This window comes from Pagrus pagrus, assembly GCF_965226575.1.
Source record: "Pagrus pagrus genome assembly, chromosome: 12".
Taxonomy (NCBI): domain Eukaryota; kingdom Metazoa; phylum Chordata; class Actinopteri; order Spariformes; family Sparidae; genus Pagrus; species Pagrus pagrus.
Genome location: NC_140196.1, coordinates 12886082 through 12902246, shown reverse-complemented (window position 1 = coordinate 12902246; position 16165 = coordinate 12886082). Strand labels below are relative to the sequence as shown.

The 16165-nt window shown below is 41.1% G+C and overlaps 2 protein-coding genes across 4 annotated transcripts; both read right to left on the bottom strand.

Annotated features, from left to right (window-relative positions):
• Positions 1-3630: 3630 nt before the first annotated feature.
• LOC311267274 (aquaporin-1-like) lies at positions 3631-6435 on the bottom strand. Its single transcript, XM_084370245.1, has 4 exons — positions 6052-6435; positions 5752-5913; positions 4066-4146; positions 3631-3970 (listed from the first exon to the last, which is right to left on the bottom strand). Exons 1-4 carry the CDS (start codon positions 6403-6405, stop codon positions 3764-3766), a joined length of 804 nt encoding a protein of 267 aa, XP_084226371.1. The 5' UTR covers positions 6406-6435; the 3' UTR covers positions 3631-3763.
• Positions 6351-9530, bottom strand: LOC311267273 (aquaporin-1-like). Of its 3 annotated transcripts, none has more exons than XM_084370244.1 (5): positions 9027-9530; positions 7155-7256; positions 6911-6991; positions 6630-6814; positions 6351-6452 (listed from the first exon to the last, which is right to left on the bottom strand). In XM_084370244.1, exons 1-5 carry the CDS (start codon positions 9387-9389, stop codon positions 6431-6433), a joined length of 753 nt encoding a protein of 250 aa, XP_084226370.1. In that variant the 5' UTR covers positions 9390-9530; the 3' UTR covers positions 6351-6430. The 3 variants fall into 3 exon arrangements, with proteins under 3 accessions (XP_084226370.1, XP_084226368.1, XP_084226369.1); XM_084370242.1 differs by having other exon boundaries at positions 6352-6452; positions 7155-7313; positions 9027-9528; XM_084370243.1 differs by lacking the exon at positions 6351-6452 and having other exon boundaries at positions 6562-6814; positions 7155-7313; positions 9027-9528.
• Between the last annotated feature and the right edge of the window lie 6635 nt (positions 9531-16165).

Here is a 16165-nt window from a genome sequence, read left to right as displayed (position 1 = left end):
AGTGTCTTTTCAAATCAATTTGGGGTTTTGAGGCTTCAGGAGACATGGATTACACAGTGCAAGCCGTATGGAGTCATTTTATTGCTTTTATTTATTTATTTATTTTTCACATTTTTCCCCCAGTGGTCCCCATCTTCTTTGATGTTTAGGAGGAATGCTGCAACACTGTTTTGTTGTGAAGCTCCAGAAATGATTTGTGGACCACGAAAGTTCATCAGCATGTGAGAGTAGACAATGACTAAATTTAAATTTTGGGGTGAACTTCTCCTTTAATAACCTGGCTTTGGTTGTTGCCAGTTGTTTATTTATTTATTTTTATTGTTCATTTTTATAGGGACAGCGCATAATTAAAAATAATTGCACCAGAGTTAGCTAGCAGCTTATTTGCATCTGTTGCCTCTGTTAGTTGTTCGCCTGAGCTTTAAACCATCTGTAAATCTATTGGAGAGTGATAGCAGGTTTAAATCCCTCGTTTTTAACTTTAGTAGTGGTGACACTGGTCTATATACTGTCTGAATCACTCATTCGGCCTTTTACTTTCCCAGAATCGATGTGAGCACTTTGGCCTGTTTTGATCTGTGTTTACGAAGCAGTTTCAGGGGTCAAGACCTCTGTAGTAGTTTCTAGTAGTGGGATCATTCACCCGCTGCACCCTCTGACATGTGTTTACAGCCCTGCTGTTACACTGACTGTTAACTGAACTTGAAGGTGGTGTGCTGACGTTGGGAGAAACACACTAAAGCTGTGAAATTGTAGGGCAGTAGTGTCACGTAGAAAGAGCTGAGGGATCATTTTCATGACATCTGTGTGGCTGCGTGGTCATAAAAAGGGGAACTGAAAACTGTTTTACTCTGCAGTTTTGATTGGCACCTTATTACCCTAATGCACAGTTCAGTTCACCAGATATCTATAGCCGGGGCCCACAACCCCCCCTTTTTTGACACAACGTTTATTGAACCGTTGCCAAAAACTGATGAAAAGCAGAAAGGGAGTGAGCGTGGCGGGTAACTCTTGGGTTGCAGATAAGGGCCCGGCATCAGTCAGTATGTGGAGATGGGGTGAAGAGGGCTGATGGGAGGGGTTAAGGTTGAAGGCACGTAGTCTTTAAGTTGGAAATGTTACTCTACATGTGCATACTAAGGAAGACGTGTATGTGCCTTTGAGTGCAGGTGTCACTGTATATATTATCACCCCTCATGTTCCTTCTGAGGATGTAAATCTTAATGAACAGGTCACTGATATATCGGTTTGTTTTAAAGAGGCTCAGTAATGTCCGTAAATAGCTGGGCACCGCAGCTCTCAGCAGACATTACTTTAAAGGGGCACTATGTAGTTTTGGAGAAGAAGGGTCCGCTAAATATGAACAAAGATGCCTTCACCTAAACTACACAGTGCACCTTAGTAAGCAGGGCAGGACAGTGTGCGTGGGACTTAAAACAAACTACAGTGCCCATGTTAACTGTAATGAAGGAATCACACATTGTGGCACATTGATCTGTTTTAAATAGTCTTTGGACAACATCTGCGCTGTAAACAAGATTTTTGATGCACTAAATGTTTGTGTTTTCTCAACTTGGATCTTTCTGTTTGCCTTATTTTGATATTCGTGTGAGGCTAACACTTAAATTCTTGCTTCAGTGTAATGCATTTCTATCTTTAACAATCAAATCTTATTAAATAAACATAAAATTCTTCCTTCAGTGAGATAAAACTTAGCCTTTATAAAGGCAGGAACATTTATGTTACTGTGATTCTTATTTAAGGAACGCTCAATGCATACATGAGTAGCTCAGAGTTAATTGAAGGCTTATTTATTCAACTAATTTTAGTTTTACCAACAACATGGCAGCAACTAACAACTAATTTCATAACTGAGTTATTGTGCAAATAATCAGAAACCTAATCAATCAAGTGTTTAGTCAATGAAATGTGTAAACACTGCTTCTCATCACAATTTTCAAGAGCCCAAAGATTCTTCGGCACAGAGGAAGTTATCAGGCTTTGGTTACACAGACAATTCTCATTAGTATCAATGCATTGATGATTTTGGTCTTTAAATGCTATTTGTTGACAATAAAAAATATACAGGATATTGGAAACCTTATACTTTAATTAATCACTATTGATTTGTAAGGTGAAAATAAATGAAACAGGTTTTCTATCACAAAAACTGTTGAAAATATGTGTTTTATTTCTTGGGTTGAATATTATCCTGTTAACTTGTCAAATCAGCTTCAATCAGCTTAAGCCTTCATTCCCAATTGTTTATTTTGTCCAGATAAAGAGAATGAGAGGAGCACTGAACACTCTCCCATGCCAACTCAGGGAATAATCAAGCTCAACACGAGAGCCAAATCATTTGATGCAGGACAGTCTCAGACAAAAATGACTGAGGCACAACAAAAAGGGCATTGTCCATGTTGTTCAGGACAAACTTCAAAACAAGAGACTAAACACAATGCCCTGACCTCCGAGGTTAAGCACACAAAGGAAGGAGATTTTAGATTGGCCGCCGTCACATGACCGGCCTCTGAATTCCACCATAAAAAATCATGTGAAGAAGCGTCGGGTCGTATAAGTGAGATAAACCCATCAGCACGGCGATCCTTCATTGATAAATTTAAACACACAGTGCACCTCGGTGGGTTTATGAGGAACCAAGCTGACAGAGTTGTGGTAACATACACCAGAGCACAGCATAGTCCTCCTCGAAGGGAGGAAAGACATAAAGAATGATCTATATGCTGATGTAGATAAATATTTTTATTCTAAATATTCCAGCAATTGCAATTAAATACAATGAAATATGTTGATTTATTCAGGCTGTGCAGGTCGTGTAACCTCTTGCATCAAACTTTGTGTTATACATCAGTAATTTCTCATCACCTGCCTAGCTGTGTTGCAATACATGGAACAACCTAGGCATGACAATAAAACAATATGTACACCTTTATTTCCACATGGGACATCGTAAAAATTATTTGGGACACAGACATTTTGTTAATGATCATCTCACACTGAGCAGGATAATGGGAATGCTCAGCAAGGGGATGTGCATCCAACCACGGCGGTCATCCTGCCCCATGATTGGTGCTTAAGCTAACAATAACCTGCATTAAACGACCTTGGCTGGATTGCCCTCAGACCGCAGGGTTTCTACTGAGAAATGTTGGGCTGTGGAGTTTAAAGTCACTCAATGGTTATTCAATGATTAGCCCAGGGTGTGGGGATCATCAAATACCCATGAGCCATAAAACGGGATGTGAGAGGGGCCGTGTGCGTAGATGGAGAACGGACATTCTTGTGTCACAGCCAAAAAGGAAACCTCCATGATGGTCACGTCTTGTCTAATCATGCCGTTTCTTATGAAGAATTTAAAGTACTTTTATGTGCAATTACCTGATCCACATCCTCTCGTTGTTTCAGAACGGAGGTTTTTGGGACGGACGCCAAGCACAATGAATAGAATAACACAGTATGTGATACATTATAAAGAAAGTAGCGTCAAGGTCAAGCAGATCTAAATATACATTGTGTTATTCTGGTAGCTGCTCAATGTAAATAAGGATATGTTGAACTGTCTTTGAACTCTGCAAATTAGGAAATAGTTTGAGATGAAAACAGTGAAAGTGGATGAAAAATTATCTTTATTATAACAATTTATCACACACATGATAAAAGCAACTACAAAAACTCACTCCAAAAATAAAAATGTGATCAGCCATATTTAAAGCTCATCTGTAATTTATATGTTGCATGTTTTTCATTGTTTTGGCCACTGACTTGGCCCCTGACTTGGCCCCGGGCTGCCGTTGCCTCCTCTAATTGTGTCAAATGCATCGTTTTCATCTTCTGGACCATTAAGCAGGACGTTCCTGCGCGTCCTGAAGTTTTGTGCTCGTGGACACAGAAGGAAATCGTAGATAAGAGCCGCTGCTATGCCGCCACACATGGGCCCCAGCCAGTACAGCTTGAATAAAAGCGAGAGAGATCATTTGTCAACAAAATAAAATGGACAAAAAATTTATTTTAGAGCAAAGGCTTGAAATTGTTTGCTGACATTACCCAGTGGTCCTCCATGCTGCTACGTATCAGGGCGGGTCCGAAAGAGCGAGCAGGGTTGATACCACATCCGGTGAAACTGATCTGTAGATGGGAAAAGTCAGTTACTCAGCAAGTTATATTAATGAATTCATATCAGTAGTTTGAGTATATGCAGTATGAATGTACCAATTAACCCTTTCATGCATGGTGTTGTGGAGGACAGTTACACTCCTTAGAGTCCATATAAATAACAGTTTTGAGATATGACATAATACATTTAAAAGTCCCTCTAGAATAACTGTCAAATCCTCCCATTTTCAGAAAACTAGGCAGCTAAAAATATTTTTTTTTTTTACAGCTACATAAGTTGTTAAAAATGCATTAAACCAGATTGTAATTAGAATTTATTGTACTTCTGTCCACTCTTCTTGAGATCTGCCTTATGTCCTATATTAAATTATGATATGATTTACCCCTGAATAGTTTAATTAACAGCATTATTAGATCATCTTAAGATCTAAATATAGATCCAGTAGGCAGAATATAGGGTTACGGTTAGATAGATATTTTCAGTCACAAAAAATAGCTTTACAAGAAAAATAATATATAAATGTCTGATGATTAAAATGTCTTTACCATTCTGGTTTCCTGAGAGTTAAAAAGGTTTTGAAAGTTATTCCTGAATCATTTTTTCATACTGGTGATGTATGGTTTATACTGCAGTGGACATTTAACTCCTTCAAAATAACAAATAAAATGGTATCGTCGTGATTTTTCACTTGTAACAGTAAAACCAAGCATTAAAAAATATTACTTTGTGATCGAATAATCATTGCATGAAAGGGTTAATTGCGCATGTCATTCCTCCACTCAGAAGGTCACCTTACAGTATAACATTTGTATTTTATCAAAATAAACTTAATATCATTGTAACAGTGTTGCCCGAATATCACAATTTAAAAAAAAATTAAAGTTGTTTATGTTGACGGCCTAACTGTGACCACTGTTCCCGTTTGTGATGCAGTTTTCGCATTTTGAAGTGCGACTTTAAAAAACCTAATTCATTCAATAAGTTTGTCTTGGCAGCAGGCAGCGCCCGACCCACTTGTTCCTTGGAAAGTTGCGTGATGTTGCCAGGAAAATGCACTTACAGTAATTTGACACGTGCTGCCAATTTGTATTCGACTTATCGCGCCGCTGTAGCCGCTTTTGCAATTGTGATTTGCTGCGCCCGCTTCCTGAACTACTGGCATGTCAGCCACACACCCTGAAAAATTATGTAACAAGAGTAAAGTCTTGAATCATGACAATTCCTGTGCAACACAGGGAAACTGTATTGTCAAAAGAGGAACAGTGGTCTCAAGTAGACCCTCACCAACACTGTTTGAGTGAGCGAGTGAACAGGAAATCTGCCCCACACCACTGCAAATGGCCTCAAAAAGCATCAACACCTGTCGGTCCTCAGAGAAATTGAACAAAAATCGTCAGCAAATTGCTGCGACTGCATAGCTTTTTCTCCCACCTTCTATCATTTAAATGAAACCTTGTCCACCTCTACAGTACTTAGCTGAAGAGGCAACTTTCTCCACTAAGAGTCTCCTTTATAACATACATTTGTGCCCTGAAAGGATTTCACTCTGCTCTGCTCAACTGGTCCAAATTGCTGTAAAATCCAAGCAGAAAACATCAGGATTGGGATTCACTTACAGCTGCGAGGTGCCCGAGCCCCACAGACAGCCCAATAGCCAGCGGTGCAGAACCTTTGACATCACTCCGTCGCTTGTCGGTCACTGCTATCACACACAAGACCAGCTGTAGGGTTGCAAGGAACTCGATGATGAAGCCTTGTGCTTTGGTCACGTTGTTTAGCTGTGAAAGACAATGAAAAAAAAAACACAGCTAAATGCAAAAAGTTAGAATCAATGCAGTGGTGTATATTACATGACACATTTTTCAAAATCACAATAAATTAAAGTAAAAAAACAGATATTAAAAACGACCTCTTGCCTTGTTAACACCGAGGGGATTACGGTTTCCGGCTCCGTTCACAATAGCACTAGCTGCAACTGCCCCGAGCATCTGAGCCAAGATGTAGCAGACACATCTGAGTGCACTGATCTGGCAGCTCACCAGTAGCCCCAGCGAGACTGCAGGATTTAAGTGCGCCCCGCTGACGTGCCCCAAACTCTGAACCAGTGTGGCGATGGCCAGCGCGAAGGCCAGCGAGACCTTCAGCTCCCAAGCAATGCCCTTCTCATTGTTTCCAATGATAGCAGTTAAACCCACGAATATGAACAGCAACATGCCGACAAATTCTGCAGCCACTGCCCTCCAAAACTCCCAGCTTTTTATTTCTGTCATCTCTGCGTCGAATGTGTTTGGTGTGTCAAACCAACATGAATGAGCTTCTGTATTTATAGTGAGGAGGTTTGTGGGCAGAGGGGAGGGGAACAAAAAGATGAACCAGGAAAAAGATGACTTCAGGTTACACATTTGAGCATCACAGAGAGAAGCTCCTTATGTTTGAAAAAATATTTTATTGGATACAAATAAGCATCACAAAGTAGTGATTTCCACCAGACTACCTCCTTGACCATCCATCTTTGACATCCTCGAGGGGGGGCTCAAGAAAAACTTCAACCTCTATTGTCGAGCCACAGCAGAACAGGGCTCGTGCTTGTTCGCTCAAGGGCTCATCTCTGGGCACCAGCAGAGAATAATACAGAAGAGCTGCCACCACACCGCCACTCATCGGTCCGGCCCAGTACACCTGAAAAACAAAAGAGCATCCGTTTCTGTTTCAATAGAAATGACTCACGAGTGGAACACTTGCAAAATATCAGATTTACAGCTCTCCAATACATACCCAATGATCATCAAAAGACTTCTGTATGATTGCAGGACCAAGGGATCGAGCTGGGTTGATACCACATCCTGTGTAGCTGATCTGTAAACCATATCAGAGGAAACCACCACTTGCTTCTCTGGCCGTACGTCAGCGGATTACACGCAAGCCGGATTTATAGCCAGTTCATCCTACGCCAATCCATTGTATCAGACGGAGAAACCATCTACCGAATTAATGAGAGGAAATGTTTTGATATACTCACTCCAGCAAGGTGTCCCAGCCCCACAGACAATCCGATTGCCAGAGGTCCAAATCCGCCCACATCACGTCTTTTGTCGGTGACTGCCAGCACACACAGGACGAGCTGGAGGGTGAGCAGGAGTTCTACAGTAAATCCTTGACTTGGGGTAATTCCATTCAGCTTCAATACGAGAAAACGCTTCAGTTTACACCCTGCCTCTTTCCTGCCTCTATGGATATACAACTAAAGGGTAACTCCACCAATCTTCCACATTCAAGTAGTGTAAAGCCTTTTGTGGCTGCATGTAATCTGATAAATTGTGTCCAGTGATGTCACTCAGTCGCTAAGTTGTATTGTGGGTAATGTAGGTGCCAGGTTTTTAAAAGCAGCCCAGTGGCTAAACCAGTGGGTCTAGCATTGCACTACTATAAACACTGTTTGATGATTTGTTTTTAAAAAATTGTCCATAAAGAGTCAAAGATATTACCTTTTTTTATTCCATGCAGTCCTTTTCAAATCCTGGTGCACTACATTACCCATAATGCAACTTAGTCAATGACTGACATCACGGGGGCATTCAGATTACATGCAGCTTCCTCTGGAGCCACAACACTTTTCCCCAGACATGCAGTAACTCCCAAAGACCTATAAACATACTTACATTTAAAAAAAGGTATGAAGGAATTGGCCAACTGTTAAATTCATACTCAAATTGAATAAGGGGCAACATATCGCCAGAGTAACTGTTAACTTCTGCTGCTGTAGCTGCCTTTAGCTAGTTAGCATAGTTAGCCGTGGAGCTAGCAGTTTGGACTGGTAGCCCAGGGACTAGGGTTCTGTTTACACCACTGGCACAGAAGCCACGGGCTGGGGCTAGCTGGTTAACATGCTAACTTCAGCAGATATCTCTGAAACACAGTAATGTGATTTATTCAGTTTTTGTTGATAATTTTAGTTAATCTTTTTAGGTTTTAACTATCCTAGTTGATTACTTACATTGAGAAAATTATTTTTTGTACTACAAGTTTTCTGCAATGTTATGTTCAAATATGCAAATGATGCTTTATCATATTAAAAGTGCACCAGTTTGAAAACACTTCTAAACATTTGATGAAGCCAGGCTCAAAGTTGTTGATAGATTAGAGTCAAAAGGTTTTTTGGATCTCTCTTTTCATCACTCAATGAATAAAATAAAGGAAATACTGTCAACAGGCCATGAAAATGAATTAAATGTTAGATAAATCAGGCTATGGATGATATATGAACAAACCCCTCTATAAAAAAACCTTCAGAATATAGATACATAAATAAAGCTGGAAATGTTGGTGTATGTTAGTGCTACTGATGTGGAGATTTCTGGGTTAGTTTAAGTGAAAAAAGCCTCTCTTTGAGAAAAAGGCCTGAGAAACCTGAACTAAATACACACTTTAATGTGTATTTTGGATATTTTCTTTCCACTAGTCTGAAGAAGACATGTTACGGAGGCCTACTAGCCTGAAGTCTCAAAATTAACCAGTGCATGATTTCACCTGTAGTGCCTCCCCTTGGTATTTAGCTGCCTGACTCATTCAGCCCTTAACATATTACTGCAGTAGACGGCACAAGCTTTCATCCTGTAAACACTCCCTGGTGAGAGAAGGCCTTCCTTTGTTGCACAGCAGCTACAAACCATGATAAGGAAAATTTGACATTTAAATTAAACAACATCACCAGCAGTTAGTAAGTGTGGACGTCTTCGAGATTACAGCACAAAACTTTGAGTGTCTGACTTCCACGAGGAAACTAGATCAGGCCGGAGGCAATTCCCCAAATGCCACTCAACACCGAGCAGAACATGTCATTCATTAAGGGGAGGATAACAGGAAAATTGGAAACGCATGGATTCAGCCTTACCTTGTTAACACCGAGTGAATGTGTGGTTTCTGGTCTGATACCATACACAATAGCACTGCCAGCCACTGCTCCAAAAATCTGAGCTATCATGTAGAAAACGGCTCTGAGGAGGCTCATGTGGCAGCTGGCCAGGAGGCCCACGGTGATGGCAGGATTCAGATGGGCACCGCTAATGTGACCTATACACTGGGCTAACGTGGCAACGGCCAAGCCAAAGGCAAATGCCACTTTGATCTCCTGGTCAGGGTAGGAATTATTTCGGTCTCCTATTGCAGCCGACAGGCCGGTGAAGACAAGGATGATCAGTCCCAGGCACTCGGCCAGCACTGCCCTCCAAAATGCCCACGTTTTTATTTCTGACATGGCTGCTCACACAAAAAAACAGGTATTTGGGCAGTTTTTGAGAGGGCTGTGGCACAGGCAGAGGTTTGGTTCCACTAGCAGCCCAATTAAAAACAAAAACAAAACACGAGTGAGGTTCACCAGCATTCATCAAGTGTGTGGCTGTAAAGAATCAGGCCTAATTACAAACAGCTGAGAGATGTGCATTTCAACCAGTGAGAGTGACCTCCACGTCTCCTGCTCTGTTCAGTACTTTTCCAGTTTAACAGAAGGCGGTGCTGCTTTATACTATTATTCATGACTCATTAAAGACTGCACCGAACGAATGAACGAATGATGGAGAAGACCTGTTCGAATAAAGAATATGTTTAATGCTTTTTTGGATTGAAAAGAAAGAGTTTGTGTGCCTTTGTAGTACAAAATAACACATGCAGCCATCAGCAGTTTCCATGTATAATTAAATCCACGCTCAAGCTAATTGTCAAATTTTAAAATAGGCCATCCTTCAAATTGATCCGATTTTGCGAAAAAGTAATGCGTCTTAATATTATGGAATGAATTTTCATGAGCTGTTAAGTGTGTGAAGGACCTTCATCAGATGAGTGAAGGACACTCACTAACCCATTACTTTTTGCAGGTCTTTGTAAATGGCATCCCTATCTTTCCATCTTCTTATTCTATTCTGAGCATGTGTCATGCAGGACCCAGCTGCATTGAAGTTAACATCAGTCATACGCCGCTGTGAAGGAAATGGGACCTTTTGAATGCACGACGAGGAAACCAGCCTCCCATTCTGCTCTTCTGTGTGAATGGACTGACAGGTTAAAAGGTCACGCTGCTTCTTGTCTTCTTGTCAGTAGAGAAATCAAAGCACCACCTTTGACTTGGGTAACAATACTCCACCCGAAAAGAAGAATGCACTTTTCTTTTCCCATACATGTAGCTTTTCTTGCATGTTTTGCCACTTATTTCTTGGTTTCGTGAATTTAAATCGAATAGTTGTTTCCATCTTCCGTGTGCGATTTATCAGACTGTCACTGGATGGAAGAGGAGTGTCGTAATGAACTGCGCATCATAAAGTAAATGTGACAGGAGAGTGGGGAGATAATCATGGAGAGCTGACAGGAAGGACGAAAGTTATGCCTTCTAACCCTGTGAGCAGGAGCAGCTTGCCAACTCTCCATTGAAACTGTCAACAAACATGTCATTCATTGAAAAATCTCCTCTTTTTCTTTCGGTACGTGCATATCTGATACTGTCTTACTCGGCTGTAAAGTTATATGATAAGCCTCACTCCCACTCCTGCATCCAGCTGTAGGCTCTGAGTCTTCAGGGAGGGGAAGTTGTCATCTCTCCCCCCCCTGCTCCCTGCTGTGTTAAGATTAGAGTTTCCTTGTGGGGGATGAAAAGGTCAGAGCCTACACACCAAATGTAAACTTAACATATTCTACATTCACGTAATAATCTATTCCATATGAGCTGGCTGACTGAGGTATAGAAAAAACCTATAGCTCTACTGTTTTAGTTATGAATTGTTGTCCTTTTTTGCTGGATTCAGTTGAAATGTGTCTTGAGCATCCCCTGGGGTTGATATTCATTTAAATCGTTGCAGAATGTTTACAGAAAACTAATCAATAACAATACGTTTTTCAAGCCAAGCGACAAAGCTGTCGCTAGTTTTCACTTTCTTGCATTCAAAATTGAATTATGTGTGGTAATATTTTTCCGGCACATCCAGACATTGTTTGGTCCTGAACAAAAGACTGACTGCCACAGATCTTGTTAAATATAGCGTTGGAGCTGAAAAGAAACAAAACATTTTTAGGATATTTTGATATTTCTTTTGTATATTTTCCCAAGAAAGGATAATTTTCCTGTGACAAAAGATGTGTCAAAGATGCTCTATTGCTCCTTCAAAATTTGATATTTTGGTTTAGTCGGCATGGAAATACTCCAAAGTATAATTATCGCATCAGCCACCAGATCAGTACACAGCACCATCGGCTCATCTGTCAGCAGTATTGACGACAGCCTCAACGACACATTTTTCTTTTTGTGTTTTTTGTACAAAAATGTACTTGGCAGACGTACAAATGACCAACAAAATGCTGAATAATGTTAAAATGCTGCAAAATTCGGTTCAGTTCTGATTTGCCATTACAAATGACTGAAGCTGACAATTTAATTCAAGTAAAATTTCTTAATTAGCAAATTACAATATAAGGCTATTGACAAAAGATGTGTGCACATGTTGAGGCCTGTGATATTAATATATATATATTAATAATCACAAGCAAGTAATGTTTGTCTTTTTTACCAGTTTGTCAACAGTCCTAAACCAACTTTTATGTGTTACCCTCTTCCATTCCAATCCTCTTTTGGGGTTAAATGACATACCCAAATTAAAATGGCTGAACCAATCTGATTACATACATGGATGAGGTGTTGCCAAAAAGAAATCTACGGTGGCCCTGAGGGTCAAGACACAACACATGTCAGAAAACACAACAACATTTCAGATTACAGAAAAGTTTAGGGAACAATTCTTGGTTGTGATTGGACAGAACCCAAGTCCCTATAAATGGTTCAATTTCATGTCCTGTTTGTATTGTATGTGCACTGTAAATGCTTGTGTGTTATCGGACATGTCAATTTCTTTTGCCTAAACGTTGTTGTCTTTGGACTCTCAGGGCCACCGTAGGAACTCCCCAAACCCCCATTTTTGTGAAACCGTCTAGGCGATGCAGAATCGGATGCTTGCACAGATTTAGATTGGCCACTGCAGCGACTTATAATGATGATGTTGCAGTCCAGCAAATGCTGAGCAAGTTTCCACTTTCCTTGGCAAGTGACCCTGCATTTTATTTTCATGCAAGGCTGAAGTTGGTCTGAATGTGTGTGAAAGACATATTGCTGGTGGACCAATGGGTGGATTCATCTTTAAATGGTTAAATTCATTCCCCCTCAACCAGTTGCGTTAACAGTGTTGTGCAGTTGGTGTCCTGCTGGCATATGACCCGACATACTGTGGTGGTGAACCGGAAACGTGATTGAACTCACTGTCGTTGGTCAACCAAAGGTGTTGCAAAGAGTTTAATGGCCAACACTCTCTCACTTCCAGCTCGTCAAATACAGCAGCTTGGTCAGAGGCCCCTCATCTTCAAAGAAAAGCTTGCTGCCAAACATTTGACATATTATGACTGAGACTGTGACTTTTGGACGATAAATAACGTTAAGAACTGGTCGGGTTTGGTTATGTTTAGGCACCAAAACTACTTGGTTAGGTTTAGGCAAAAAACAGAGAGTAAAAATTATATATCTTTGATCGCCTAAAATAAAAAAAACGTTTTCTGTACAACAAACTGTGTGTGGCTTTATCTATAGGGGTAAAGGAGAGTATCCAATCCAGTCCAATCCACTTTATTTGTATAGCACATTTTAAAAACAACAAGGTTACCAAAGTGCTGCACAACAAATACAAAAGAGTAAAATAAAGAAAGTTAAAGTTAAAATACAAGAAATTAAAGCATATAAAAGGCAATAAAACCATAAGATCAGATAAAACACTGAGAAATATAAAAATACAGTAAAAGACAGACAGAGACCACACAACTCTCACGCTGTATTAAAAGCCAAGGAATAAAAATGAGTTTTTAAGTGAGATTTAAAAGTATCCAGGGTGGGGGCCACTTTGACATGGGTGGGTAGCTCATTCCATAGCTTAGGAGCTACCACTGAAAAAGCACGGACCCCCCTGGTCTTTTGCCTGCTTTTTTGCACAACAAGACGCAGCTGATCAGCAGATCTCAATGCTCTCGGGGGGGGGGGGGGGGGGGGGGGGGTATAGACATGTATAAGGTCAGTGATATACTGTTGTGCCAAATCATTTAGTGACTTAAAAACAAACAATAACATTTTAAAATGTATTCTAAAATGGACAGGGAGCCAGTGGAGGGAGGCGAGAATGGGGGTAATGTGGTCATGCTTACGAGTTCCTGTTAAAAGACGAGCAGCCGCGTTTTGGACTAACTGCAAGCGAGCGAGGGAGGCCTGGTTAATGCCAGTGTAAAGTGCATTACAGTAGTCCAGACGGGTCGGGATAAAAGCATGAATCAAGCACTCAAAATCATTAAAAGATACAACAGATTTAATTTTAGATAAAAGCCTAGAGTATGGAGCTGTAATCATACCATCGCTGAACTCCTGCCTCAGATGGGTAGAAGATGGTACAAAGTTTTTTTCCATTCTGCAATGATTTTTTTGTTCAGGCAAAGATCCAGGGAGAGCTCCAAAAGGACATTTTTATATACACAAACTGTATATCAATGTGCATAACTGTGTAACCACCACTAATGCAAAAATATACCTGTACGTCCCAGTGGAGTGAACTTAAGTAGACTATCAGCTCCTAAAACAGCTGTGATATAAATAAATCAAGCAAGACAACTTATTTCTAACCATTCGATTGGACAAACAGACAGACGGCTTTCAATGAGCCAATGTTTTCTCTGGTCGAGGACAGTTTTAGAGCGCACAAAAACCTGCTTTGATACTGTGCCAGCGGGGCCACCTCACCCCGTCTGCTTCCCACTCAACCATGATGTCCTCTCCTCGCCCCTGTCTTTCAGATGTAAATAAGACGCAAATGTGACTCATCCCCCAAATCTGGTCTTCTAGAGGCATAAATAACACCAAGATGCAGGTGTTCTGAGAAACCCCCGGGAGGATTTGTTGCTGTGGTCTGTCATGAGAGTTGGACCTCAGACTAACCCAGAGATTATAGGATGAACACAGAGAATTCAACCATGCAGAAATGGAAACAAGTCAAGTATGTAATCAATATGAATTCTGGTCTGTTAAGCAGAGTGAAATGATACTTTCAACTTCAAAGGTTTTCCCTCACACTAACCTAAAGTCAGTGAAAACATAAAAGCGTGATGTGGTGAATAAAGTGTAGCCACAGAAAAACTGGTCAAAACAGGACAAATTAAACTGCTTGCCTTCTGCCTATGAAACTCCATTAGTTTACACTTTGTCGATGATCTTTCACTGCTTCTGTTCTGCCCTGGTAGCCTGTTTGAACAGCAAAATACTTCATATCAAAATAGTGAATGCGAAGAGTAATTAGGTCTTGAAAAAATGACGCTGTGGCCTTATGACACACGGTAGGTGGATGAGGAAGGGAGAAGGAAGAGGGAGCAGGTGTGAGAGAAAATACTGTAGTTTAAGGGTGGTGTGATGGTTACGCTGACTGATCAACACCCTCAAAAACAACAAGACAAGAGGAATGACTTATGATTTATACATCCAAATGGTGAAAAGCTAGCAGCCTCTGCCCATCCTGTGTGCTCTGGCTAGTTTGTGTAGACCTGCATTCGTCTTTGGCTGATCTCTGTTTTATGGCCTGAATGCCATGAATGGAAGTCTTCCTGCTTATTGACGTAGACCACTTGGTTGCCAGTCTTTACCTGCATGTCTCTGCTGTGTTGACGGATACTGAGAACTGCTCAAGAAGGTTGAAGTGACATCTTCCTTTTTCTTGGACTATGTATCACAAATGCTCTTATCTTCATTGTCCCCTCAGGCATTTATTGAAGACTGCCGTATCAGAAGTCACTGCTGTATTAGCAGATATTCAGCCTGAAAACAGCCTATGGGCTGATCTGTAGGGGAGCCAAGCTTTGGGTAGTGGAGGACTTAATGGATGAAATATAATCCAGTTTGAGTGACAGACCTGAGCACTTGAAGGCTTCACAAACATGTTCGACAACGGTTTTATCTTTTGCCATAACAATCAGTGACTTTCACGTTAGAGATTAATCCACCAGGAATGTATGCTTGCCACTGCAGCGCCTTAGTGGAGGATGTCACGTTGCAGTCCAGCAAAAGTTGAACCAGTTTGACCTTTTTTGACAAGCCTGAATTTTTTTCATGAAAGGCTGAAGTCACTCTGAATGTGGCCTTAAAACATATTTGAAACCAACCAATGAACGGGCTTTGTCAGTGGCCTTAATCTTCGAACTATGGCGCTCTACCTACCCCTCTAGCGTCAGTTTTGCATGTGAAAAACTTACATAACATAACTTATAAACAAACTCTGACCGACCGAGAGTCTGACCGACTCTTGGTCACACTTGGTTAGCCAACCTCAGTCTCCGAGGGGAAGGTCCAATGTATGACCCATCTAATCATCCCAATCATCCCCCGACTCAAGAGTCAAACCATGCTGCTGTACTTGAATGCTGGGTATGAGTAAAAGATGTATGAACCTTTATTCAAGTGCCCTACAAATAGTTCTCTGGTCTGGCCTCCAAAAACTACAATAGGCGCTAATGTCTCTCTCTGTAGCTCAAACTATCTAAGCAGAAACAAACCTTAACCTTTTACCCAAAGCAAATCCTGCATGCAGTGGAGGTGCTGACCCCTTGAAAGTCTCCTCTGTGCAGCAATTACATAATTTCACTTGAGAGAACATGTTGCTCTTGGAAGCTTAATACCAGCATCCTCTGTCAAAAGATGAGCAATACGCTGCAGGGCCAAGGCCAAAAAGATATCCAGTCTTTCTCAGTCTTTCCCTGCTGGCAAACTGCCCTAAGCTGACCAACCAACCCACAGGGGAGAGCTAGAGAGAGGGCGAGTCAGAAAAATCTCCAGTATGTGCTGTCTCTTGGCTGCTGGGGAGAAACTCTCACCAACCTGGCAACCTGCCCACTGGATGCTTCACCTGTTGAAAACAGAAGCGAGGGAAGCTTTTCATCACTCAGCAACAACAGCTGAGCATGGCAAAAAAACCAAAC

Excerpts from the sequence above, each read along its gene's own strand:
- LOC311267274 (XM_084370245.1), bottom strand. The coding sequence starts at position 6,405 with ATGACAGAAATAAAAAGCTGGGAGTTTTGGAGGGCAGTGGCTGCAGAA. Across the intron at positions 4,147-5,751 it reads GGCTCGGGCACCTCGCAGCT|ATCAGTTTCACCGGATGTGG; the intron begins GTAAGTGAATCC and ends TCCCATCTACAG. Across the intron at positions 3,971-4,065 it reads GCAGCATGGAGGACCACTGG|CTGTACTGGCTGGGGCCCAT; the intron begins GTAATGTCAGCA and ends CTTTTATTCAAG.
- LOC311267273 (XM_084370242.1), bottom strand. The coding sequence starts at position 9,389 with ATGTCAGAAATAAAAACGTGGGCATTTTGGAGGGCAGTGCTGGCCGAG. Across the intron at positions 6,815-6,910 it reads AGTCTTTTGATGATCATTGG|GTGTACTGGGCCGGACCGAT; the intron begins GTATGTATTGGA and ends TTTGTTTTTCAG. Across the intron at positions 6,453-6,629 it reads AAAGATGGATGGTCAAGGAG|AAGCTCATTCATGTTGGTTT; the intron begins GTAGTCTGGTGG and ends CTATAAATACAG.